Source organism: Ambystoma mexicanum, chromosome 8 (assembly GCF_040938575.1).
Source record: "Ambystoma mexicanum isolate Mex_15411 chromosome 8, UKY_AmexF1_1, whole genome shotgun sequence".
Classification (NCBI taxonomy): Eukaryota; Metazoa; Chordata; class Amphibia; order Caudata; family Ambystomatidae; genus Ambystoma; species Ambystoma mexicanum.
Genome location: NC_090929.1, coordinates 942618348 through 942644025, shown reverse-complemented (window position 1 = coordinate 942644025; position 25678 = coordinate 942618348). Strand labels below are relative to the sequence as shown.

General features: G+C 45.1%; 1 protein-coding gene across 1 annotated transcript in view; it reads left to right on the top strand.

Annotated features, from left to right (window-relative positions):
* The first annotated feature begins 8669 nt into the window (after window positions 1–8669).
* The window catches only part of SH2D4B (SH2 domain containing 4B), a 1358492-nt gene continuing 1341483 nt past the window's right edge, over window positions 8670–25678 (top strand). The window contains exon 1 of the mRNA XM_069610827.1: window positions 8670–9114. Within this exon, the coding sequence (XP_069466928.1) occupies window positions 8999–9114 (116 nt within the window). The 5' untranslated portion in view covers window positions 8670–8998. The remainder of the gene's footprint in view (window positions 9115–25678) is intronic.

The window sequence follows — 25678 nt, the reverse complement described above, 5'->3', positions numbered from 1 at the left end:
AACTTGTTATCACTTGTGGTAACATTTTATCATTGTACAAGGCATTTTACAATGCAGTACAATGGGGTACAATTTTTGTTTTACCCTAGACTTACACTCAGAGGAGTTTTGGTTACACTATGTGTGCTAAATGGACAAGCTGGTGGCAGCAGGGACTTTTTACCATTTTTTGGTACTTTCCATTTTAGCCTTACCATGTATCCGCATTTGGCTACTAACTGGAGCTACTGGTAAAACATGGCCATGCCACGAGACTTTTCGCTGGTCCTTTGGCCATCTTGTCTTTTTGACTTCTATCTGGCCTGTGAGGACTGGAAAATCCTTATATGGACTTCCAGTGCCCGGCAAAGGAGAGGCTTTTGGTGGGCTACTGGAGGTCTATGTATGTTTGCTGCCAGGAAGTGGGCTGGGACTGCCTGGTCCCAATCCACATACTGGTGCCAGTGTGTCCGGGTGGAATGAATGAGGTTTGCCACCAGTGGTCGTGATTGCACCACTGCTGGGGTGTGTGTGTGGGGCAGATCTACTGGGCAAGATCTACTATTGGCTAGTGGGGGCTGCTGCTCTTACCTGGCTTTTTGGATAAGAAGAGGACCCCTGCACCCACAGAGATCCTGGAAGAAACCAAAGGAGCCAAGACTCCTGTCCAGCTGCAAGACCTGCAAGACCTGCAAGGAAATCGAAGACCCATCGGAAGAAGGTTTGGCGACCAACTTCTGCTACTATCCTAGGAAAGCCCTGTTTTGAAGGTGGTCGCTAGCAGTCCTGCGAAGGAGCTGAAACCCTTGGAGTGGAGGGAACATCCATTCTCGTTGTAAGCTTGGAGTCCTGCAAAGAAGAGCCTTTAGAAGTGCCCGGGGACCACACTGTGGCTGACCAGCTCTGAGTTTGGGCTATCATGCTGCCGATGTCACTGTTCTGAGTTGAGGCCTGGAATTTGGGGGATCCTCAGCTAGCACTATAAGACTTACCTGTGCGACATTTCGTGGTCCTAGCATCGAGGGGACTCAAGATAGGAGGGAAAGTCTGACCACAGCAAATTAATCCCTTTGCGACACCATGCATCAGTGCCCGTCATCTGAAATTGCTTACCTGCGTCCATTCCTGTCCTGAGAGGGGCCCTGCATCAGGTTTTGATGCATTCTTCTACTGAGACTCCTTGCACCTTCATCAGACACCAACCAGAGAGCTGCTCGAACCTGCAACCCATGAGGATCAAGGGCTGAGGCTGATGGTAGGAAAAGCGACCTCAGATCTTCTTCAACCAACCTGCCAAGTCTCATGAAGAATCAGATGTATGGGGGTGGGTTATAGCGATACTTACCTGCCCCCTATACTCCCTTTAAAAGTTTGTTAACTTTTACAAAACTTTTCTAATACATTGGCTTTGCCATAGCTTGTTCACACAAACACTCAGAAAGTTGGGAACATGTTTATTTATTGTCCCCTGTCACTTGGAACTGTTCACTGGACCCCAGAGACCCTACCAACATTGTTTCCAGCTTCAAAGAACTGTATGAAAGTCTGCTGATCTATTGGGCATAAGGCCCCAGACAACGTAGGGTTGGACTTCTGAAGTTATGGGTTATTCTTTGTGTACCATTATTGCAAATACTAATCTGTACCTTTCTTTTCAGGGGTTTGATCTGTGTTTTGCCCTAAACCAGTAACTGTATATATGCATCTAATTTTGAGTATTGTGTGTTAATTTTACCTATTAGTAGTCAATTTTCACGGTGCGTGTTGGCCATAAGTAAAGAAGTATTTGTATACCTGATTGTCTAAGTGTAATATTTGACTGCTGCACTCTTGAGACATAGCCTAGACCACTCGTCACTGCTACCTTGGACTGTTGGCTACTGCTCCAAGAGTTGTCCCTGTCACAACATAGGTTGGCCTTCTATACATTTGTCCACCAGGCCAGAGTATACAATATCAGTCCTAATAATGTCTTTGAATCACAGTACTTGCTTTTGGAATCATTCAGTATTTGCATTGTCGTGTAACACCATGCACACAGTTCACGGTGAGTAGCTGTTGCTTTCAGGGTCTAAGTGTGTCGTGGCAGGATACTATCATGCGTGTGTTGGGCCTGTGTGTTGCTCTCATGCATGTGCCCTGATGGTTGGTTGGTTGTACCTCTGCAGGTTTGTGTTGTCTGCATCTATACCTGAGTACATGGCATTACTGCTGCCAGTGTTGAACTTTGTTGCGTGTGTGAATTGGTAGCCCATTGGATTGTAGGCTGTCATGTGTGCAGTGAGAGGGCAGGTCCAGCATGAACAGGGCTTTGTCTGGTCATGCATTGTTCATTTGTGATTATGCACCCCGTTAACATTGCTTTTGAGTAGTGCTGCAAGATAATTTTGTGAGATGGCAGTGTTAGTCACCCACTACCACATCGATTGCCCTCTGTGCTTCTCCATGTATCCAGGCAGTGTGCTGTTCTGCAGGATTGTGGCATTGTGGGTAGAACCAGGGAAGGGGGAACAGATGTGTGTGATGACGAGGTCAGGATTGCAGGTGACTTGGACATTGAGGGAGTGATACTGCTTGCGCTTGCAGTATTTCTCTTCAGATGCCTGGGGGGCCACCAACGCAACATAGGTGCAGTCCAGGGCAGCAATGACATTGATGTGGGCTACTGCGTTAAAAAAACACGCCTTCATTGCATGTTCCTGTGCCGGGGTGGTGAGCAGGGAGATGTACTGGGACACATGGCGCAGGAGGGCTTCCAGCACCTGCATGAACATGTTGGAATATATGGGCAGAGACATGCCATGCAGCATGCCTACAGTGTGTTGGAAGGTGCCAGTTGCCAATAATTGCATGACGGACACAAGCTTCAGCAGCGGAGGGGAGCATTGTTCTTATGTTGATCCTGCTCTCTATGTCATCCTAGATTGGGGCGAGCAGCTTAGCTATGGTCTCCCTGTTCCGCTGGTACAGGGTGATCAGCTGGTTGTCGGTCAAGGTCCAGGGTAAGGGCCTGTCCTGAGGCATGGGTGCTCGCCTTACATGGTGTCTCCTCCTCCTGTCTGCACCCTGTGCCCTGTGCTGATCTTCCTTCCTCTCCAGCTCAATGTGAAGCAGGAGTAGCTGCATGCCCCATTTCGCAACAGCTAGTGGCAACATGGTGTTGGAAAGTGTGTTTGGGGAAGGTGTGTGCCTTATGTACCCTTCTTGGGTGGATTGGGTGCACCTGTGGCTTAATTTCTGGCACCTGTATGCATTTACCTCCACCTTTGAGGTGCCTCACCATGTCTCTTTCAGCTGGACGTAGCCACCCATTTTTGGTGGTATTTCTGAGATTTTAGAGGATAAGTAGTGAGCAAAGTCATTGGCAGAAATGAAGGAGGCAATGGATAGTGGCATGGTAGGTGTGAACAAAGATTGGAGGGTAGATGAAAGTTTGCAGGGTTTAGTGCCAAGGGTGGAGATTAGGTTTGTGAAGTAGGAGGATTTGGCAGAGTCCAGTGTAGAGGTTCGGGCTGCAAGGGAATTTTTGTAAGCTAGGAGTATGGTATGGGCCTGTAATTAGCATCAACATTGTAGGTCACAGCACATGTTTGTTTCGAGAGTCTGAATTTCAGGGGTGATCCACGGCTGAGGATGGGGACAGGAAGCTGCAAATCTGCAAGCAGGATAGAGTTGGTGAAATGCAGTCATACAATGTCAGAGAAAACATGGTCAATGGAAGAACAGAGGAGTAGACAGGATTGTCTAACAAGTGGGGCCTGAAGCGGTGTCCAGTCAATTCGTCGAAAAAAAACTGGTCGACTGCAATTTGATCGACGCAATTTGGTCGAAAACCAAATGGTTGAATTTTTTTATTTATTTATATATTTATTTTTCGGGTTTTCGTTTAGTAAAAAAAGGGGTTTTTAGAGAAAAAAAGGGGGTTGGGGGGGACCCCCCAAAAAAATAAAAAAAAAGGGTTAAAATATGTTAAAAAAAAATTCGACCATTTGGTTTTCGACCAAATTGGTTCGACCATTTGTCTGGTCGACCAATTTTTTTCGACCAAATGTCTGGCAACCGCCTGAAGCTAATGTAGTTAGGCCCACCACAGAGACATTAACATCTGTAAGTGCCCACACCGCTGCTAAGTGGGCATTTACATATTTTGGGTGGGCCTTGCCCGCTCAGGCACTACCCTGTTTATGTCTTTGCGGAAGAGGCATGAATAGGGGCAAGGGACAGGAGAGAGGTCCTCAATCATCGAGGTAAGGGGCAGGAAAGTACTGCCTGATATTCCTAATAGTCATTGAACAGGGGAGATGAAGAGTAGATGCTAGAGGAACTGAGATGTTAAAGTGAACAATGGAGCGATCAGAGGGAGGGGGCCAATGGAGAGGTCAGTGGAGGAGAGTGAAGTAAAGAGAAAGACACGGTCAAGAGTATTCCCACCAGAGTGGGTAAGCTGGTTGTGGAGGGGGTTGTGAGATAGGAGGGAGTTAATTTCAAGGCAGGTGGCTGCAGAGGGTTTGGGGAGGTTAAAGTCCCCCACCATGACAATGGGGATGTCGGTATCAAGTGGCTCAAGTGGACGGGCAAGATCAGGGAAGAAGGAGTTGAAATGACAAGGTGGTCGATAGAGAACAAGAACAGTGCGAGGAGTAGGAGGGGGGAGTTGAATAGTGGCATATTCAGAAGGGGAAGAGTTGATGTTCGATAGGGGTAAGGGGCAGTATTGAGGGTTTTATTGAAAAGGAACCCCACACTGCTCCCCTTCCCAACAAGTCGAGGAAAGTGGGAGAGGCTAGCAGAGTCAGTGTGGAGAGCTGCTAGTGCACCAGAGTCATGAGGGGAGATCCAGGTTTTTGTGATAGCAAGAAGTGAAAGTTGAGAGTGATAAAGCGTCAGAGTCAACAGTGATGTAGGGATGCTTGTTGCAAAGGCATTGTGAATTCCAGAGGCCCATTGAAAGAGTGACAGGAAGTAAGGAAGAGGAGCAGGTGTTGTGTGGTAGGCAAGGGCGATAGATGAGGTTGGAGATCCTGGGAGCACAGGAGCATCTTGTTTGAGGCTTGGGAAGGTGGAGGATGAGGAGGCAGACCATAGAATGATGCAGAAGTTACACTGAGTTGAGATCGAAGGCTATGAAAGAAGAGAAGGAGAAGAGTGAGTAAAAGGAGGAATGGAGATAAGTCAAGATGCATGAGGAGGGGTACAAAAAATGGCATTTGAAGACAATGAAGAAATAGTGCAGCCCAAGAGGGAGAGAGCATAGGTGGGTGAGCAGAAAGGGAAGGGATGGATGGTTTGTTGAGGAGAAACAGCTGTATGTTATTAGTTGGTCTATAATGGGCCTGTGGATAACCAAAGGATAGTTAACAGGTACAAGAAAGCAATGTTGATTGCCCCAGTGAGGTAAGAGAAGCTCTGCAGTGAAAGCATAGTTAATGGGTGTAATGATCCCTATGTGTGGAAGCAGAAGTCACGTAAAGGGTGAGCTCAGTGAAGTCCTGGCTTGGGCAAGTGTTCCAGCCCCAACCGGGCCAAACAGGCAGTGCACTTTACTGCTTTTGGCATGCCCAGGGGTGACTGAATAAGGGAGGCAGTGCATCACATGTACTTCTGGAAGCCAGTCATAGTGCTCCCGATGGCTTCCACACTTGCAGGCAGGCTACTGGGTGGTGTAGGTGCAGGGAGTTTTATTTTTCAGGCAGGATCCTCAGATGGTGCACAGGGTCCTCTGGAAAAGCAGTATGTGGGCAAGTAGACAAGAATAAAGAACGTTATTGAAAACAAAGCTCCACACAGTCACATTACGCAGTTTGGGGCATTCCTTTTATTTATGGAGGAGAACAATTAACAGAAAGTTGTGGATGGAGAATGCTGACAGTGCACACCTAAGGGACCAGTGAACCTACTATATAAGGGAAAAACACACTGTTCCTTGGTAATCTAGGTTGTCTGAAATGGTCTAGAAAAAGATGAAATAAAAGTATAAGAGAACATTGAGGGGATAGAAAAGATGCATTATGGGGTGATACAAAAATTATGTATTTCTAGGCAAGGTCAGGCAAGGTGAGGTTACCTGCTGAAGCTGCTGGTTGTGCAGGCATTACGGATTACCATAGTTGACATATTCCACACATGGCATGTGACATTATGAAAGCAATGCCTTCTCTGGGTCTTAGTCTGATTCATAGATACGCTCCATTTGCTTATAAAGCTGACTGCACACAACTGTGGACAACACTGAGCAGTGTTAGTGCTGGGGGTTGGACTTCTCGACAGGAATAGCCTGCTTAACAGCCAGGCAACACCCACACGGCAATGGGAACCCAGCACCTCGGGCTCCCACACAGGACACTACACCCTACTAGGTGGCAGTGCACTTTCATCCTTCAAACAGCAGTCCCAGATCTCCACCCCCTCCTCTCTTTGAGCAGAAGAGTGAAACACAGACAGAAGAGTAAAGACATGAGAACTGAATTGGAAGCATTGTTCAGTGAGTAGGGTGGTGCAGGTTGGCAGCACTAGGGAGGAAGGGAAGAAAAGGTGCTTCCTCGGAATAAATAATGGGGTAGTCCTCACAATATGTTTTATTTACAAATGAAAATATTTTCCTGTCCAATGTGATTGGTCAATAGTCTGTATCAATCATAAGGATAAGAACAGAGCTTCTTCCATTCTCGCAGTGCCAGTAAAGTAACTGGGGGTGACATCTAAATGAAAGGGGCCCCTGCGAAATGAGTGGGACAAAATGGTGTGCGCCAAAAGTTGTGGGCGGGGTGGATAAACACACTTGCCCCTCTAAAATTACGCCCTTGTGCAGTGCTCTAAATCCACAGAGATTTCCAGCCCTCCCAGATTCTCTGCAACTCTGTCCAGCAGGTGGTTGAATTCAGGAAATTAAGCAGTGTAGCACTGGAGCATGCCACATTTTAGGCTTTTTCGCTGGGCTGGTCCTAGGATTTGGGAGGCCATCTGAGGCAAAAGTCGGAAGGGGGCCCTCTATTGACATCAGTGGAAGTGATACTTTGTTATACTCAAGTCTATCAGTGGAAGTGACGTTATATGGATCATAGAAGGAGGCATTAGCAAAATGGGCTGTAATCACCCAGTAAGGACCACTGAAGAGGCATTATCAGCAAATTATGTGTTTGCGAGCATGCCTACTTCCAAAACAAAGATGGAACTAAACAGTGATACATTGTTTAGTTCACTTTTCAACCGGAAGAGGGACCTGGTTTTCAAGTGAAGTTGTGGTTAAGCCAGGAAAAAAAAGAATGTTGTGATGTGCAGTATGAGAAATTGTCACTATTAGTATATATGAGGCAGCATTACAGTACAAACGTAGGAGCCGAGTTTTTTTTAATTAGGGCACTCTATGACCTAATCAATTATAGGGATACACATTTTTTGCAGATATAGCACCGTGAGACTAACTGATTTGCCCAGGATCACACACTTCGGTTAAGCAGCGAAGATGGGTTTTGGATCTAGTTACCAATTTATGCATGTGATCACATATCTTTACACCACTTCTTACACATATATGCTAGGTTTTGATTTTGAAAGTGGCTTCGAAAGAACACAAACACACCCTAAACCGAGTTCAAAATCGATACATTCTTATAGAAACATTTCAAGCAAATAGAATATGATTGTATCTTTGTTTTAAATATTCAGAATGAAAGAGGGTGGGACCAAGCCTGATTTGCATATGGTCTTTCCCCATCTGTAATGGCCTAGCAGGATGAAAACGATGGTCTGGATGGTTGCCCAGAGCGTGACAGTGGTTACGATTAATTAAAAACCTTCCAGCCATCACCTTTTGGTTTTGCTGAAGGCTGCATGCAGTAGAATGCACGCGTGAGCATGATAATACCACTTTGCTGTATCCCAGATGTGCTGCTTGTATTATCCATTTGGCTCAGAAAATTCGATTTCCCTTTGAAAAAGGAAACCCTGTTTGGTACGCCGAACTTGCTCACAATATGAATAGAAATTTGATAGTTTAAAAGAAGAGTTGTGAATCATGCTATTTGAAGAATTCACAGATATGGCAGCTTAATTGAGCTTTTTATGGCTTTCAGTTGGATTTGTGCCCATCAAAGCTCCACTCACCTACCTAAACATGCACACGAATTAAGCATACTAGTATCCCAGATAGAGCCACAAAGATCAGGGACTATGCATTCAGCGCCATGCAATTAAGTCATAATACACATATAACATATTTGGAAGCCATCTTTTTGTGGTGGGGGCTCAAATTCACACACTCCCGATTCACCTTGCCCTCGCGTTGATCCCTCTCTCCCGCCCCCTGTGAACTCTTCACTCTTTATCGAGCCACAGAGAGACGTGTCGGAAGCAACTCCTCCCTTCACTGCACCCCTCTGTTTTAATCAGTTAATAGTGACACCCAACACCCCCTTGGCCCGGAGTGAGGAGGATCCGTGCGCGCGCCCATTCAGAGAGGTAAGCAGAGGCCAGGCCCCCCGGGAGTGCTAGACAAAGCGCCCCAGAGACTTCCACTGCGCTGGGGAAGGGATCGATTCCGAGCGGGCGCTGGCGTGACATGGATATCGCCCGTGTACCTGTTACTTTTAAACCATGACATCACTGCTGGGCCTGCGTGTAGGGCTGACTGGCCTGGCGGAGACCCACACACTGGAGTGGCAGCCTCCCAGTGCGCGCGGAAGAGAGGCGCTTCTGCCATTGTTTTAGAAGTGGATGTTGGTCTGAGGCCTACCTTTAATCGCCGACCCCCCACACCCCGACCGTCGCTGCTGTTCGCAACTAGACTTCTGCCCTTTCGTTTTCCATTGTACAGTTTACACCTGTTGCTTCCTCTACATGTTCTGAGGGGGAACTGGTATTTCCGTCTGCAACGCCCCTAAGAAGGTGCCTAGTCGTGTGGAGAGCGCGCCTCCGGGAGCGGGAATCCGCAGCTCGGCGTCCTGTCAGATCTTGGAGGCCCGCGCAAGGGTGTCGAAGGTGCTAGGCCCGTGCGCGCGGCGAGAGGGGGCCTCGCGCCGCCATGCTGCAGCAGATCCTGCGCGACATGTACATTGACCCCGACCTGCTGGCCGAGCTGAACGAGGAGCAGAAGCACATCCTCTTCTACAAGATGCGCGAGGAGCAGCTGAGGCGCTGGTACGAGTGGGACCGGAGTCTCGAGAAGAAGGAGTCGAGTATGAAAATCAAGGCCAAGTTCGAACACAGTAAGACCTGGGAACGGCCATGTCATGTCTATGCCCACGTGCACATCGTTTTTCCTCTCCAAATCGTGTCTGCCTGCAGGGGTGCAACACAACCTACATTTCGGGTGTGGTGGACAGAGGTGTTGCTAGGTCTGGAAAAGACAAGGGGCTATGCTAATGTTGGAACTGTCGGGACTGGGGGCTAGCTATCTTTTTGGTTGTAGCTGCTGAGATTGAATCTGGGGCTACAACCGAAAGACCAGGGGCTACACCCCCTTAATCCCCCCTCCCCGAGCAACACCTCTGGTGGTGGAAACCTACATTTCGGGATGGGGCTAATCCTTTAAATGTTGGGCGAGGCACTAACTTCAGAAATGGAGGGGGAGGGGCAAACCTATTTGTGTTTTGGGGCATCTAACTTCTTTACTCATTCTAATGAGACTATTCCAGTGCAGCTTCAATGTTACAAGCAGTTAACACTCTCATTTAAGTCTGAAAGCACCCACTTGAGGACTGCTGTGAGAATGTGTCCTCCCCAAACTCCTCTCTACCCTTCCGATCACTCCCCCTGGCATGCAGCTACTAAACCCACATCCCGATTTCAATTGGCTAAACAAGTATGCATATGAATACTGGTGCTAACAATGAAATGCTTTACATTATTAATTACCTGGACTTTGTTAACTGCGAAGCACAGGCGCTGGTTAACATCTGTGTCCTGTTCTGTCTAGCTACGGATCTGTAGGTCAGCCAGGTCGAGTTAGCATAGCCCAACATTTCGGGGATGGGGTGGAGGGTGGCCTGAAGCTCGGCCAGCACAATGGTGTTGTGCTACTGTGTGTCTGTATTCATGGGGAAGTATTCATGTGTAGTACGTGTGTGTCTTTATCCACATGGGCTTGGTTCCTTAAAGGTGAGCACGTGTGAGTGTCGGTAAATGTATGAGTGATTATGTGCACGTGTGTGTTTGAGTGTGCTTGTTGTGTTTCCATTTGGTTGTCTTCATATATGTTTGTTCCATGCCAATATGGTTTGTGATTTTCAATCATGGCGCTTGTTTTGTCCTGTGTACGGTTGTGCTGCCCACGTTAGTGTCATTGTGTATCTACATTTATTTATTTATTTAGCATTTGTAGCGCACGCCAAACCCGTGGGTATCTGGGTGTGTACATGTACATCATGCACATCAATTGCATCACCAAATGAAGGTATGCATCAGTGGCGCAACAACAATTGGGCAGATTGGGTTTTAGCAACGCCAAATATTTTGGGTTATGTTGCCTTGACCTGGCTGACCTACAGAGCCATAGCAGGACAGGGCACAGACAATAAACAGTGCCTGCGGCTGCACAGATAACAGAGGCCTAGGAATTACTAATCTAAAGCATTTCATAGTTTGCAATGGCACTCATATGCATGCATTTTTAGGCAATACAAATCGTGATGGGTTGTTAGTACTTGCGTGTCAGGGGAGTGATTGGAAGGGTGAGGGGGCCGGAAGCTGCACATTCTGTGTGGTTTCAAACGTGAAGGAGAGAGTTAAATGTTTGTAACATTGAAGTTGCACCAGAATAATCTCATTATAATGTGCAAATAAATTAGTTGCCCACTCGCAAGTAAGTTTGCCTCTCCCGTGTAGTCTCTGCAGTTAGCCCCTCGCACAAAATCAGAAGAGATAGCCCCTCCCTCCCCCTGCCATTTTAGTCGTGTTGCACTCGTGGTCCGTATGTAAGCTTGCTATATAGATAGAGCCTTACACCTTCACAATGCCATTTTAAAGTGCTACAGACATAGTAGGGAAGTGGTGCAGATGGACACCAGTCATATTGGGTAGGGCATGGTAGAAGTACAGGAGTATTTGCTCCTTGTTCAGGCAAAATTTGAAAATGCCTGAATTAATGAGTCTTACAACGAGTGTGTGTTTGCTTAAAGGGGCCTCTTCCTTGCAAGATTGCACTGAGAAGTGACGGCGAAAGTCATAGGGAAGGAATGAAAGTAGAGGGCAAGTAGGAAGCATCTGGCATATGCTCTCTTGCTTGTTTTACACTGCAGTGCCCAGAGGAAGTTTCCAAGCACTACAAAAGAACAGGAGTGGTATGATTTTGATTTGTAAGGCGCCGAAGCCCACAGGCACCAGGGCACCAAGAAATGGGAGAAATGGAGGGAGCCAGCTCTAAGCTTGATCAAGTCATGCTTGGTTGCTTGGGTGGTGCCTAGTAGCCCTTGAAAGCTATTTTAATGAAGTGAGGGGAAGGGGTATGTATTGTATTAGGTTATTTATAAAGTGCTTAATACCCAGAGGTTTCTAAGCATGGACCCGAACCTGTGTTGCTCCACGTCGTCTTGCTTCCAAGGTGAGTGCATTGCCCCTGGGCTATCCTCCCATCCAATTCTGAAGAGGACGGTGGGAGTGGGTGAGTGGGAAGGCGGGAGGTTGGGAGAATGAGGATAGAGGGATCTCTATGCTTTTGTGAGTCTTCACATCTGATGTTTGTATGTGTCACCATGTTTGCTGGCGTGTGTCAGTAGGATCTGTGTCCATGCTCACGTCTGAGGATGTACATCCACTCGTTTGTGTGCATGCCTGCGTGAACGTGTATGCAGATGTGGACGTGTTATGCCGGCCTCAGAATGTGAAGTTCTTGGGATGAGGAATCTAACTTATATGATTAGGTGGTATTTTAAAAATAGTAGGTATTTAAAATACCACTTGTTTTTACGTGCCCTTCTATGTTTATAGTAATACGCTATGTCTCGTTACGTCTGCCTTTTCATATGAGCATAACTTTGTGTGTCTTGACTGACTGACCATATCTTCCCTGCATATCTCTTATGCATCATTGTATTTATATTATGGTCCTGATTAATGGCATTTTCTGCACGGGCAAAGGGGCTTTGCACTGCTGAAAAGGGACTTTGACTGTAAAAATACACTTTGCACAGTGCCATGAACAGGGGTGGACTGGGAACTAAAAGAGGCCCTGGAAATAATTACTGGGGCCCAAAAAGAGGCCCTGGAAATAAAGTTCAAAGTAGCCCCATATGACACATTTTCAGCAAGCCCAATGCTTTTCCCATGAGAAAATTTGGAAATACCACACAAACGAGGCCCAGGTTGCAGAGGCCCAACGGGAAATCTCCAGAGTGTCCTATGGGCCAGTCCACCCCTGGCCATGAATCAGGGTCTGTGTCGGCAGTGCAAAATCACCTTTTCATGAATCGGGCCCAATGCCTCTTATTCGCAATATGTCCTTTTGCAGTATGCAGTTTGATAGCTATGTATCTGTTATCCTTCCCTTCATTTCTGTCTATCACGGCCTCTCTATTTGACTGTCTCTGTGTCAATGTGTTTCTCCGCCCTTCTCTGTCACTGTCTACGCGATTGTCTCTATTTTTCTGTTTGTATGCCTGTCTGCTTGTCTATCTTTCTCTAGCTTGCCTCAGAAAGCCCCCAGGCTTGGAGTCTTGGCTACTGCCTGAACACAGTGGCAGGTTCTTTTGCAGGCTTATACATTTAATCGGACTCCAGAGGGCTGTGCGAGCTGGCATTACCTATTATGAATACACACATGCGGTCAGCCTCATTGCTGGTACAGTAATAATGATAAGAGTCTGCGGTGACAATGCTGACCCTCAGCCTTTTAATATACAATTGGTTTAACCCTTTGACTGCCCCCAGGACGTTTATATATATGTCTTAACTGCCACAAGAAAGCAGTGAAGTTTCAGCACTCCTGAGTTCTGCTTCTTCGCCTTGACATCTTCCACACAAGCCCAATGTGTTCTATCTTTTCTTCTGTCTCTGATTTTCATGCCCCATCATGTCTTTCTCACCTCCGTCCTATAAATATATTGCCTTCCGGAGCACTGTAAACTCGCAGGCTGTTTGAACATGTCTGCTTTCCTAACGGGGAGATTGGTTGGGTAATGAGATTACACATGGAGGTGTGGTTTATTTATTTATTTGGATTTGTAAAGCGGACTACCGCCCAGAGGCATCGAGGCACTCTTGCATGAGATTGTCTTGGTTGCAATTAAGAAGGCTTGGTTCAGGGTTATATTGAACGTGTAGCCCAACAATATGAATGTCTTAGGTTACTTATTTAATTGTTTTTTTTATAATACAAGTAATACCCTACCTAAGTTTGGGTTCTTACAGCGCATCTGGGATTCGCACCTCTGTTGCTCTGCATGGTCTTGCTTCCAAGTCCAGCGCGTTGCCTCTGTGCTATCCTCCGTCGGTAGGACGTCAGTGCTTGTGGTTGCGCCACATTGATGAGGAGGGATGCTGAGGGTCGGTGGAATACGTTTCTCCTGTTTCACACTGTGTGTGCTCTTGTGCAAGTTTTAAGTAACGCAGTGTGCAGAGGACCATTAATTATGCATAGAGATCTGTCTTGTTTTCTCTCTGCCCTCCTTGGTTGGTTACCTTTTCGAAAGAAAGCATGCTTGCATGGGCACCAAAGGCTCTTTGTGATGTGAATTTAATGCGATCAAATAGTGCGGGGGCAAAAGAGTGCTGACACTCTGACAATGGTAATTATGTAGAATTATCATGCACCAGCTGTCACCCCAACTCCATTTCCATGGATCATTTAGATATGAAGCTGGACTAACGCTAACATGTATGGATGATATATTCGTGCTTGTTTGTAACATAGCTAGTCATATTCTTCACGGTTGTGATTTTACAGATATCCCAAATACCATCTTTGAACCTTTTGAACAGTTTTGAATACTCTTTAATGGCTGTGATATCAGCAATCCTGTTAACCACCTCATGGCTAGTTTGCAGTTTTGTCATTGCTGATCTGCCTCTTTGCTTTGAGAACATTTGTTCTGTTTTTTCCTCGTTATGTACAAGTTGCAAATAAGTCCATCAATAATTTAAGATGGTGTTAGGCGGCACAACAACTGTCATGATACCTCTAATGCTAAAAGGTAAAAGAGGTTGGCATGGCCACAGAAGTTGATTGATTAATTCGCCCTTGACTCTGACTCTTAATGCTCTCTCGGAGGCAAAACTGGGAGCAACCACTGTTGCAGCTCCATTCTCAAGTTTCGAGACAAAAGTAAGTCAATGGGTCATTCTATACGCTAACAGTAGATTCCATATCAACATTGTCTTGTAGTGACTGCACTCTGATGGTGGGCACAGATCCTCTGGGGGTAGTGGTGATAGACAAAAACAACAGAACCAGACCTTGATCCCATACTACTAGCAACAATGCACAAATTGTGCAATATGATCAAACTTCCTCTCATTTAGGTTGCTCAACAACCGCCTTTTTACTATGAGGACAGGAGAGATGCCTCTTGAAAAATTGGACGTGTCTTTTGTTGGTCCTGAAGAAGGCAGCGGATTCAGTGCCACTGAAGCCGGTCGACCTATATCTTGGATATACTTTGTAAAATCTTTTTTATTGGATATCCCTTTGACAAGTGCTATAGAGATACCCGATGAAGTGTTTGCTTTTATGGGCTTTGTTGCTTGTGGTTTAGTGCGAATGGCCAATTATCGTGTGGACAAATTACATGGTTGCACACAGAGTGGGTAAAAAAATGTAAAAATCCCCCCTTAAATTCTAGAAGGGTCTGTCCTGTGACAATTAGCCCTTTGTGCTTTAATTATGTTTTGGTTAAAAAAACACTCTCTTTTTGCACCTTTCTGCCGAGGGCTGGGTAAACGACTCGTCCTATTTTGTTTGCTGCTAATGTGGTCTGCGTTGTAGGAGACTGGCACAGTGGACAAATAGAGCAAGTCTTCGTTGGGGACCATCTATTTATGATGCTTGTGTGATTCCTTATTTTGAGTTTAGTTGAGGGATATATTCCTCTTCGTCTATCCCTGTTAGACAGGTGGCGCAACACCATTCCCTAGGGTCATCTTGCCCCCTGGGAGCGTTGAGGGACAGTGACAGTTTAGTATGATCTGTTCGATTGAATCAAAGCATTACACTTGTCTATATACTTGAGTCGCCCATATGTGTTACAGCAATATGACCAAAGCCAGTAATTTTAAGAATACAAGTATGTTGCCATGAATCTATAATGGATTCGTAAATGGGATCCAGTTAACATGTCCCTTTTAGGGGGCAGCTATAAGTTAATGAAGCTCCAGGCCTGGCCCTATCTAGAAATAATACCCTTTTGTAGCACACACATCTTCACAGTGGTTTTCCAGTACTTCAGCACGATTCCAAAACAACATCCATCCGTCCTCAAACAGGTGAAACTGGGCCAGCTCAGTAGAATGGCTATTTCTTGTTGCACATCAATGGATCAGTTGGCCCCTCACCCTTATGCAGCCCCAAGCCAAAAATAATGTAGTTAATCCGTTTTTACTTTGGGCATGCGCATGGAGTTATCCAGAGTATGGGACATGCCTCCATTCGGTGCAGTGCTTCATTGCATATGTTCAATTAACATGCATTTTGGGAGATGTTTGTTGGTGGTTGCAGAGAAAACAGAATGTGTGCTCTGATGGTGATTCTGGGATGCTGTGCTGTTGTACTATTGGACTAAACAGACTGCCTCAGTCTATGACGTGCTTAGGTATAACAGAGGTGCACAGAGAGGCACACCCCTCCTCTTGCATTAAGACATTTGCAATGCCACAAGCATTAGTAGATTGCATTCTAGGAAACAGGAATATAACACTCCCTATTAGTGTGGTCTTCAAAAAGCACGAAGAAATGCTTGCAATACATGTCAGCACCTCCCTTTAAGCCACCTTTCACAAATAAGAGCCAAAAGTTCAAGATTCCACCATCCAATATCCCCCAATGGAATTTTGTATTAAACCAGAAAAGGCTAAAAAATGACTTTCCAAAAATATTATGAGCCAGATTCTCCAAGTGCACTGACTCATCTCTTCACTTGCACCAACAAAAATGTGCCCTTTGTAGAAAGGGCATCTGAACGTGCACACCTTGGCATCGCACACTCCAATGCCTTTTCCACTCCCTTTCCACATTTGCGTAAATAAGTGGCATTTTTACGGATCCTGAATTCTCACATGGCATGCACATGAAATGCACTGAAAAGAAATACTTTCCCCTGCACCTGTTGGGAACAGATGCAGGGGGACCAAAAAGGGGAAAAATGCTTTTCCCCCACATTTTACAGCGATAGGTCGGTCACTGTGAAATGTTGTGGGGTGAAAATACAGCCCCAGGGTGACAGAGATTGAGAGGCCCTGCAAGACACTATTATCAGAATGAAGCTGGGTGATGTTGATACCTATGGGAAGATGCAGGCCAGTTCAAAACATTGACATCTGACATGATGCTTAGAGAAGGAACACAAATGGTGTCAAAATGGAAACCACTCAGCTGAATGGGATTGTGTCTGAGAATCCAAAAAGACATGTGGCGCTGCAGATGCTGACTTTGTGTAAACTGGGAAAAGGAACATTTTGACAAATTAAAAACTGCAGCAGTACATATGGGAAAATATACCTTGAAATGCTGGGCATTTGAAAAATACAAAGGAGGAATTATTCCTTACATTTAAAAAGTGAAGTCAAGTGACACATTTCGGAGAAAGACACTTTCCACAAATAAACTGACATTTAAATGGAAAAGCCTACTTGTTGGAGAAGTGAACAATTATTTCCTATGTTAACTGTGGCCCATGGGTAAATAATACAAAAAGTGAACTTATATCTGTTTAAATAGTGTATTGTAGTTATAAATTGCAGGACCAGATATGATCCAAAATGTCATTTGAACACATCTTTTCAATTTAAATTGCTACTCTGTTAGAATTATGTATACAGCTTGTTTTCCCCACTGAACTGAAAGGTCTGTGCCTCTCTGTCTGGTTTTCAGTTTAAAATACAATGAAATATAAAGAATTAGATCAGAAATGTGTAGGCTGTAGATAAAACGGCCAACAGAAATTACCTTTAAGGTCAGGCCTCCCCGTTATCTGTGTATTAGCTTCGAACAAAGACCTATGAAGACATGGAGGGCAGGGTGGAGTAACATGAGCCAGGCAGATGTCCTGCTCATGTGACAGAAGAGAAATGAAACTTAAGAAAAGTTGGGGCTATTGTTAAAATGAGGGGCACATGTGAAGCATTGGCTGATTAGCATAGGATTACATGTTCCTTAATAAAAAGAGCATTGTGTGTTCCACTGATCTGACTCATATCAAAGCAGATAAGGAGCCTGTCAGTACGATGTGAATATACATTCTGTGTGATGTATACAATTGGAGTTATGAAACAAAATTATGATTCTGGACTTTCTCATGATTCTGAGGAACTGGAAAACTGGTAGAGTGTTATATTGTGAAATTAAGATGTGAATTGTGGAGTGGGACAGGATTCACTCGTGTGGCGCAGTAGCAAATCGTGAAAAATGGTAGCTCCTCCCAGGAAGGACATGAAGAAATAAGATTAGTATTTTCCGACTCGCCATAAAATATAGAACTCAAAAATATACAAGTGCCTGCAGTTATCTGAAAAATTAAGGTAGCTGCCATGTTGTGAGATTTTAAAGGAGAGTTCCGGGACTTTTTTTTTATTGTCCCTACGGTTCGGCCATGTGTTTTTAAGCATAACTCGGTAGATCGTAGAAAACTTTCCTATGGACCTTACCCGACTTTTCGTCCATTAACGCACTCGAAATCAGCCGCCATTTTCTGATAATCCTATCATTTCCCCCCATCGACCTGGCTCACCTGCTTTTGCGGCACTAAATCAAATCCCCCACCCCTGAAACAGACTTTATCAAAACATTCATATTCCCCGCCTCTATCCGTGTCGTGACTGTGCTGCGTAGGCAAACGCGCCCAGGCGTCTTCTACGCGACTCCACACAGAACCCGGAAATCAACACAGATCAGCTCACAACACAGCGCGCCACAATTCGGAATATGAAACTGTACTTTTAAATCAAACCGCAAGATTGTAAATTTGGTAAAGTACATTTATTTGACATCAAATGTTTAGAGAATATGCAGCGATTTTCATTTTTATTTGCTCACGTTCCAAAAAGTTCGTTTTGAGGCACGCGATGTTCCTTTGCTGTACACAGGGTCTTAGATCATCTCACAATACAGCGCCACAATTCGGAATATGAAACTGTGGTTTAAAAGCAAACTGCAAGATTGTACATTTGGCAAAGTACATTTATTGGACATCAAATTTTTAGAGAATATTCAGCGATTTGCATTTTTCTTTGCTCTCGATCCAAAATAGTTCGTCTTGAGGCAAGCGATGTTCGTGTGCAGTACACAGGGTGTTGGTTTACGATAAAATAAGCTCTTCGGTCGCACTGATAATCGCATGGCTGTTCCAACAACGAGGCACTAGGCCACCACAACGGTCTGTATGTTGCATCTAGCCGTTAGTACCGCGTAAGGGCATACTTGTACTTGGCGATCGTCCCATAAAATGGTCAGGGTGCTAACGTTGTTCACGCGGAGAAGCAATTGGCGATTATAGAAGCCAACCGCCGGTGTCTGGTACTCGTGACACAGACAATAATGGATGAAGTACCTGTTTGAAAAACATAAAAAATGAAATTAGTCTCACCATCAGATCTTTATTAAAATTATTCATTTTATATATTAGGTCGGGAAATTATTTCATAGCTAGGACAGTGCAACTGGGTTTTATACGTCAAGGGGGGGCTGTAGGATACTGAGACAGTCCCCCAGTGCAGGGGTTGACAGGGAGTGCAGGTGGAGAGTGGAAGGGCCCAGGACCGAGATCGCAGACAGTGGACCAGTTGTAGCAGGGGAGAGGGAGAGAGAAAGCAGAAGCAAAGAGGAAGGTTTTGAGGTGCTTCCGTAAAAGGAGACGGTTCTAGTGCGCGGTAAGCTACTGTATAGTAATTAAATTGCGGTATAAACTCATCTAAAGAGTTACTTACATTATATTTGCATTTTCCATTGTGTCTGTGCCTAGGGCAGCCCCGAAATACCACTCCTTCTATGCCGACGTTATTTCTTCTAATGAACGAACATGAAATGGCTTTCGTTTCTGAAATTATATTCATTATCGTTTCTTACGTGGTCCCGGCCTGTCAAGGTCAAATAACAATAGAACCTTATACTGAGTCGTGGGCCTTTATGGCACCCGAGAAAAAATCAAAGCAGCTGACCTTCACTTTGAACGAGCACACATTCCTAGTTAGCTACATTCAGTGTAAGGCCATCTCACAGGACTTGAAATTTACACTCCATCTTTGCATTTTGTCTGCGTGCTTTGCAGCCCCACAGAACCATAAATACGGAGACATTCTATATTTTTTGAAAAATGATTTATATTACTGTTTGGTTTAATTTAATGCGCAAATGAACAAGGTTGGATAGACACATTGCATGTACACTGAGCAATCAATTTTATTTACACATTACATAGATACACATATTCAATGGGCCTGCAACATGAGGAGACTCGAGAGAACAGACAATCAAATTACAATCATTTAAACCGTGATGTGTATTTCTCAATGAGCTCTTCTTTAGGTGGACATGGAACACAGGCAATGTTGGGTGGCAATGCAGTTGTCCCCTGCACAGGTTCGTTCACAACTCCATTTATGTGCCTATCTAGGACGTCAACAATAAGTCTTTCAATAAACTCATATTGCATATCCTCAAACACTGGTTTGATCACCCATTGTTTACTTCTTTTAGTGAAGGCCTTATTGTAGCGAAGCGTCCCTAAAGTTCCGGTCGTCCTACTTTGTTGACGGCCAACATTATGGTTATGTGTCAAGACCGCTAGAAGAGTCCGATTTATCATGCCCTCCATGCCAAAATGCAATCGTTTTGGCCTGTACTTTAGGCACATATTGTGGAACACCTCCAAATCTCCTGTGTGGCAGAATTCCGTGAGTCCCCTCAAAGCTTTTGTTATAGTTTTATCAAATACAATCTTTTCAATGGCTTTGTGAGTGGGTGATGAAGGAATCAACCACTTCTTCTTCCGTGCCTCCTCTGGTGACAAATGGCCATGTTCACAATTGTGGAAATGTTGGTTCGTGTTCCATCGGTGAACGTTTGTACAGTGTAGCATTACTGACCGCCATTTTTCCAGTAGAATTTCCAACGACCCTCCACATGTTTTTGAGCTCCACCAAAGATGGTTGCTGATTGACTTGGACCACTGTGAAATACCTTGCATATCTTTTTTTTTGCCTGCAGCCGACAATTTTTTATTGATGGTTTTTGCAAGATGCCAAACGTCAAATTGGTGATTTATATTTTTGTACTCTTCTCTCATTGTCTTGGCAATTGAAACGTGTCGGTCCGTGGCTATCAGGTCGATCACCATTCCCCGCGATTGTAGTTCTTGCAATGATGCTACAAAGCCAACTTTCTCCATGGCCACTGAGGATGTACTTTGTGACACCTGCACGACCACCGAACTCACAATTTTCTTACTTTCCATGTCCTGAAAGTGGTAGGTGCAGTACTTGGCTGAAAATCCTGGGCTGTCGCACTGTTCATCACCGGCTAGCCTGAACCGTTTGCCCGCGAATGTACTATCAATAGACATTTTTTCCATTCTCCAAGCTTCGCTAATGGCTGGAAATAGATAATCGGTTTGGTATTTGTAGAACTGAGTTTTCGCAATGAAATGGATTCCCACAAACTGAAAGAAAGACTCTAACTTTTTAAAACTTGAACCACTAAAAAGTGCAGCCGCTGCACAAAGTAGATTGCCTGCTGGCAGTTGCCCCAGCATAGGTTGTGCAGACCATGAGAAAGGATGATATTTTGTACAGGTGGCATGTATTTTAAGGTTAGTGCCTCGAATTGCACGAGTCACATTAATCAATGGCTCCCCAAATACTTCCCCACCAACCGAATGCCCACATTTCATCCGAATAATAATATCAATCAAACAACTATCGAATACAATGAATTTGGCCTCTTTCCTTATACTGTCACTCTGCATCCCAGCTGGTTCGGCCTGTAACGTTGAGGACATGTCACTCACATGAAAGGTAGAATCTCTGATATCGTCTTCCGCTATGTTCAGTGATATTGATGGTGTTTCATTGTCGTCCACTTCATTCTCTTCCATTGCAACATCTGTTCCTTCTCCGGCGATGGGTGAATAAAACAATTTCTTCAACTTTCTCGCGGTCTTAGTTTTCGCGGGTGTGGATTCTGTGAATTGATCTCCGACTGCATCCGAACTACCAGGAGGACATCCACTATCAATGGCTGGTGGTGGTATAGCTCCGTTGTCAATCACTTCATATTCTTCCCATTGGCACGATGCATCTCCAGTCTCAAGTCCCTGCCAAAAGGTTTGACAAGCAACATCTCTCGTTCGCTTCACTGTCTGTGTAGATCTAGTTCGTACACCCACTCGCAACTAGAGGACAGATTGGAAAAGGGATGTTCAGTTTAAACACAACTTACAGTATTGAACTATTAACAGTGAAAAACAACATAATATAGTGACCAGGACACTAACCTTCTTTTGCTTTCTTTTCTTTGAAACTTTATTGCCTCAAACTTCAACATCAGGACGCTGTTGCTCCGACTCGTGTGTGCATGTCTCCACTTCCTCTTGCGCTGCAACGACTATATTTTCCTGATAAGCACATCCATCACGCACTGACGCTCCATCGACTCCCTGAAACATAGAACTTTCATTAGTATGTATAATAATATCGAAAACACAAAATGTACTTGGGGACCAATACCCACGTACATGTCAATAGCAAAACACGAATGCACGCTTTGTGTAGAACATTCAAACGACAATTATTCACGCATTGTTGATCTAGTTAGATGGAACTGTCAAGATCCATACCTCGGGCTCCTCATAGACTTCCATTGATGATATTATTGAAGATGATGCTTCAGTGACTCCCTGAAACACAGTAATTGCATTAGTATGGTTTTCTATTTTGATAAAAAGAACAGAAACTTTGTGCAGGTGTGAACGGCTCATCTAAATAGACCTGCACAAACGATCAGTTGTCTAAAATAAATAATGGATATGTAAATATGATTCGATTTGCTCGATCGTTGGAAGTGTCACCACCCAGAGATCTGCATCAACTACTAGGGGTGATGCTCTTGTAGAAGAAGCTCCGTCATCTCCCTGAAACATAGTACTTGCGTTAATAAAGAAGGAAGTATAGCGGATGTAATCACGTCATATGATTTCGCCTGATCGAACTGTCAGTATCCATACCTCGAAATGCATAAGAACATCAAGGGACGATGTAACTGCGGTGCACACTTCTGCAAGCTGTTGCGCCGACCCGTAACTGCACGCTCCCCCTTCTTCTTGGACTAATGCTCCATCGACTCCCTGAAACATAGGACTTTCATTAGTAATGAACACAATATTGATAAAAGAAGACACATAGGAGGGCGACGACAGAAGGACATATCAATGGCTAAAAACGAAATAAACATTGTGTGTAACAATCACGCTACAAGAATACAAGATCTGATGATCTCCATCGATGGAACTGTCCTGAAACGTACCTCGAGCATCTGAGTGACATCAACGGTAGTCGTCAATACGTTGGACTCCTCAGCATCTCCCTGAAAGACAGTACTTGCATTATTTTGGATAACAATAATTATAACTGAAAACAAAGACTAGAGGACGAGTACAAGGGTGTACCATTAGGTAAAATAATTACACGATAAATTAAAACTATTGATTTACATGCCTAAAACAAGTCAGTGGCAGAATAGCCAAGTAAGATTACCCGATAGGCGCTTGAAGTGGCTGATGACTGCAATAACGACACGGATGGAGAATCTTCCGCCTTCATATTGAGTGGATACATAAATGGGGAAATTATTGTTAGCTAATGCTACACACTACCGCAAGGCCGAGAGATAAATACATAAACTTGACTCACCAGTGGAGGGATGTGGACGAATAGAGTGGGAATAGCGGTTGAGAGCAATTTTCGCCTCGCTCGCGGTGTGTTCTTCTTTATTAGCAATGATGTGGAGTACATGTCTGAGCTAAAGTGCCTGCTGCAGATGCGGTATCGATCACCCCTCTTGTCCGCAAAGACTTCTAGGACTCTACTCTCAAGCTCAGACGGTGGATATCCGCAATATCGGACCCATTCTCTTATCTGATCTATTGTCTTAGGGAAAACATGCATTATAATACCTTCAGATTTATTATGGGTCTTCGAAGGGCAACCGCCAATGGAACAGGCAGGCATTGTGGAAAGTTCTGAAAAGTAAAGATCAACAATTCTCTATGAATACCAATGTGTTAAAAAATTAAATGACACATAAAAGGTTCAATGCAAGGTTCGTTTTGGTTCTTGGAACTATACACGTTATTCACATGCGGATAAGTATTTGAATAACTTTAAAAAAATAGAAAAATAATTTGACTAAACTCAGAACATGTGACTAGTTACTTGCATGTACTGTCTTGAACGAAAAGAAATTGCACGCAAAATGATTATGGTACATGGCCTTACCTTGACGAACAAACAGTTAGATGCAGGGATCAGAGTAGTTTCTTGTCGTAGAACAGGGAGCAGTTCACAGGTTGCAAACTGACGAGTTTCCTCGAAGTGGTCACGGAAGTTCACAGAGACGAAGAGCAGTTAACCAGCACCTTCACGGGTTGACTAGCAAAGCGCAAAGTAGTTCTCATTAGAAATATGAATTGGGTTATAAAGAATTCGAAACAGGGGTGTGTTTGTGAATGAATGACGTGTATATGTCGTGGCATTATGCGGTTTGCAGGGGGGCGTCCAGCGTGAGGGGGGATGCTTGGCAGGAGACACGGGGTCTGGAGGTAGACATGGGAACAACAACCCATGCTCTATAGACCACTTTGAAGTGTACATGGTCTTTGGCACCTCTTGGCCTTTATCGCTCCCTGACAGCTCCACTTGCCAGCACAAGTACCCCGGTGCGAACTGCCTATAATAGGGCGGGGGGGTGGATTGGGGCGGTGGTCGTGCAGACAAGACACAGGAAGACTCGTGAATGGAGACACACTTATGTGGATTGCAGGGGGCCGTCCAGCGTGAGGGGGGATGCTTGGCAGGAGACACGGGGTCTGGAGGTAGACATGGGAACAACAACCCATGCTCTATAGACCACTTTGAAGTGTACATGGTCTTTGGCACCTCTTGGCCTTTATCGCTCCCTGACAGCTCCACTTGCCAGCACAAGTACCCCGGTGCGAACTGCCTTTGATAGGGCGGGGGGGTGGATTGGGGCGGTGGTCGTGCAGACAAGACACAGGAAGACTCGTGAATGGAGACACACTTATGTGGATTGCAGGGGGCCGTCCAGCGTGAGGGGGGATGCTTGGCAGGAGACACGGGGTCTGGAGGTAGACATGGGAACAACAACCCATGCTCTATAGACCACTTTGAAGTGTACATGGTCTTTGGCACCTCTTGGCCTTTATCGCTCCCTGACAGCTCCACTTGCCAGCGCAAGTACCCCGGTGCGAACTGCCTTTGATAGGGCGGGGGGGTGGATTGGGGCGGTGGTCGTGCAGACAAGACTCGTTTGCCGCAGGGCCTCACCAAGGAGAGGCCATCTAACTGCATGTAAGAGGCAGGCTGCAGGATGCTGGCCGGAGACATGTGGTGTGACAAGACAAGGCACAGGAAGACTATTCAATGGAGACACACTAGATTCATTTAAAAAATCAAAACAACCATTGTTAAAATATATGTTGGGTTTTATTTTAGATCTTAATTTCAATTGAACATAAATAATAAACATTACACATTGTAAAGTTCCGGTTGCAGCACATCCAGGGAAAATCCGCGGTATTGTCCACTGTCGCTGGGGAAATGTTGTCTAATGGCAAGTACCGCACAGGCAGGTATTACTCTCCGAACGCGGTGTCCGAGCCTCCCGTGAAGCCACCAAGTGAAGCAACGATAGGCCACCAGCCTGTACCACCTGTGAAAAAGAAAGATGCAAACTGTATTAAAATGACAAAACTTTCTTATCAATGTCGATTCAGGTAAAAAATGTCATTCTGCTTTGAAAAAAATTCTATCTAGAAAATGCACAATATGGAACCAATTTACATGCGTTCGAATGATATGTAGATGTCATTTTATATGTGGGAGACGACCATGAAATAGTAGTGGCATCACTGACATCACAACCAGAGTATACTTACTCGTTACTCGGATTACGCGGACGAACAGTGCCGCGAAGTTCGTGCATAAGCACCATCATCATCCTCAACACGGTCCGTGAGAGGCAGGCTTCCCTGAACTCTGGCAGCTCGGTGATGCATTGCGGACTTGGCTCACCTTCTGAAATGTAGGCCAAGCACCCGGAATTTTCACGGCAGCAGCAGTTCTCCTCCTCAGTTGGCATTTGCTCGCACCGATTGCACGTGCACCAGGTGGAGACGCCGTCCATGCGACATGGTCCAGGCTCTTCATCCGTTGACTGGTCCTCCCAACTGCCGCCCGAATCCCCATCGTTTTCGCGTGCTTGCCTTTCCAGTAGTTCTTCCTCGGTGTACTCGGGCTCGTACATATACGGCATTATTGTAGCCATTGT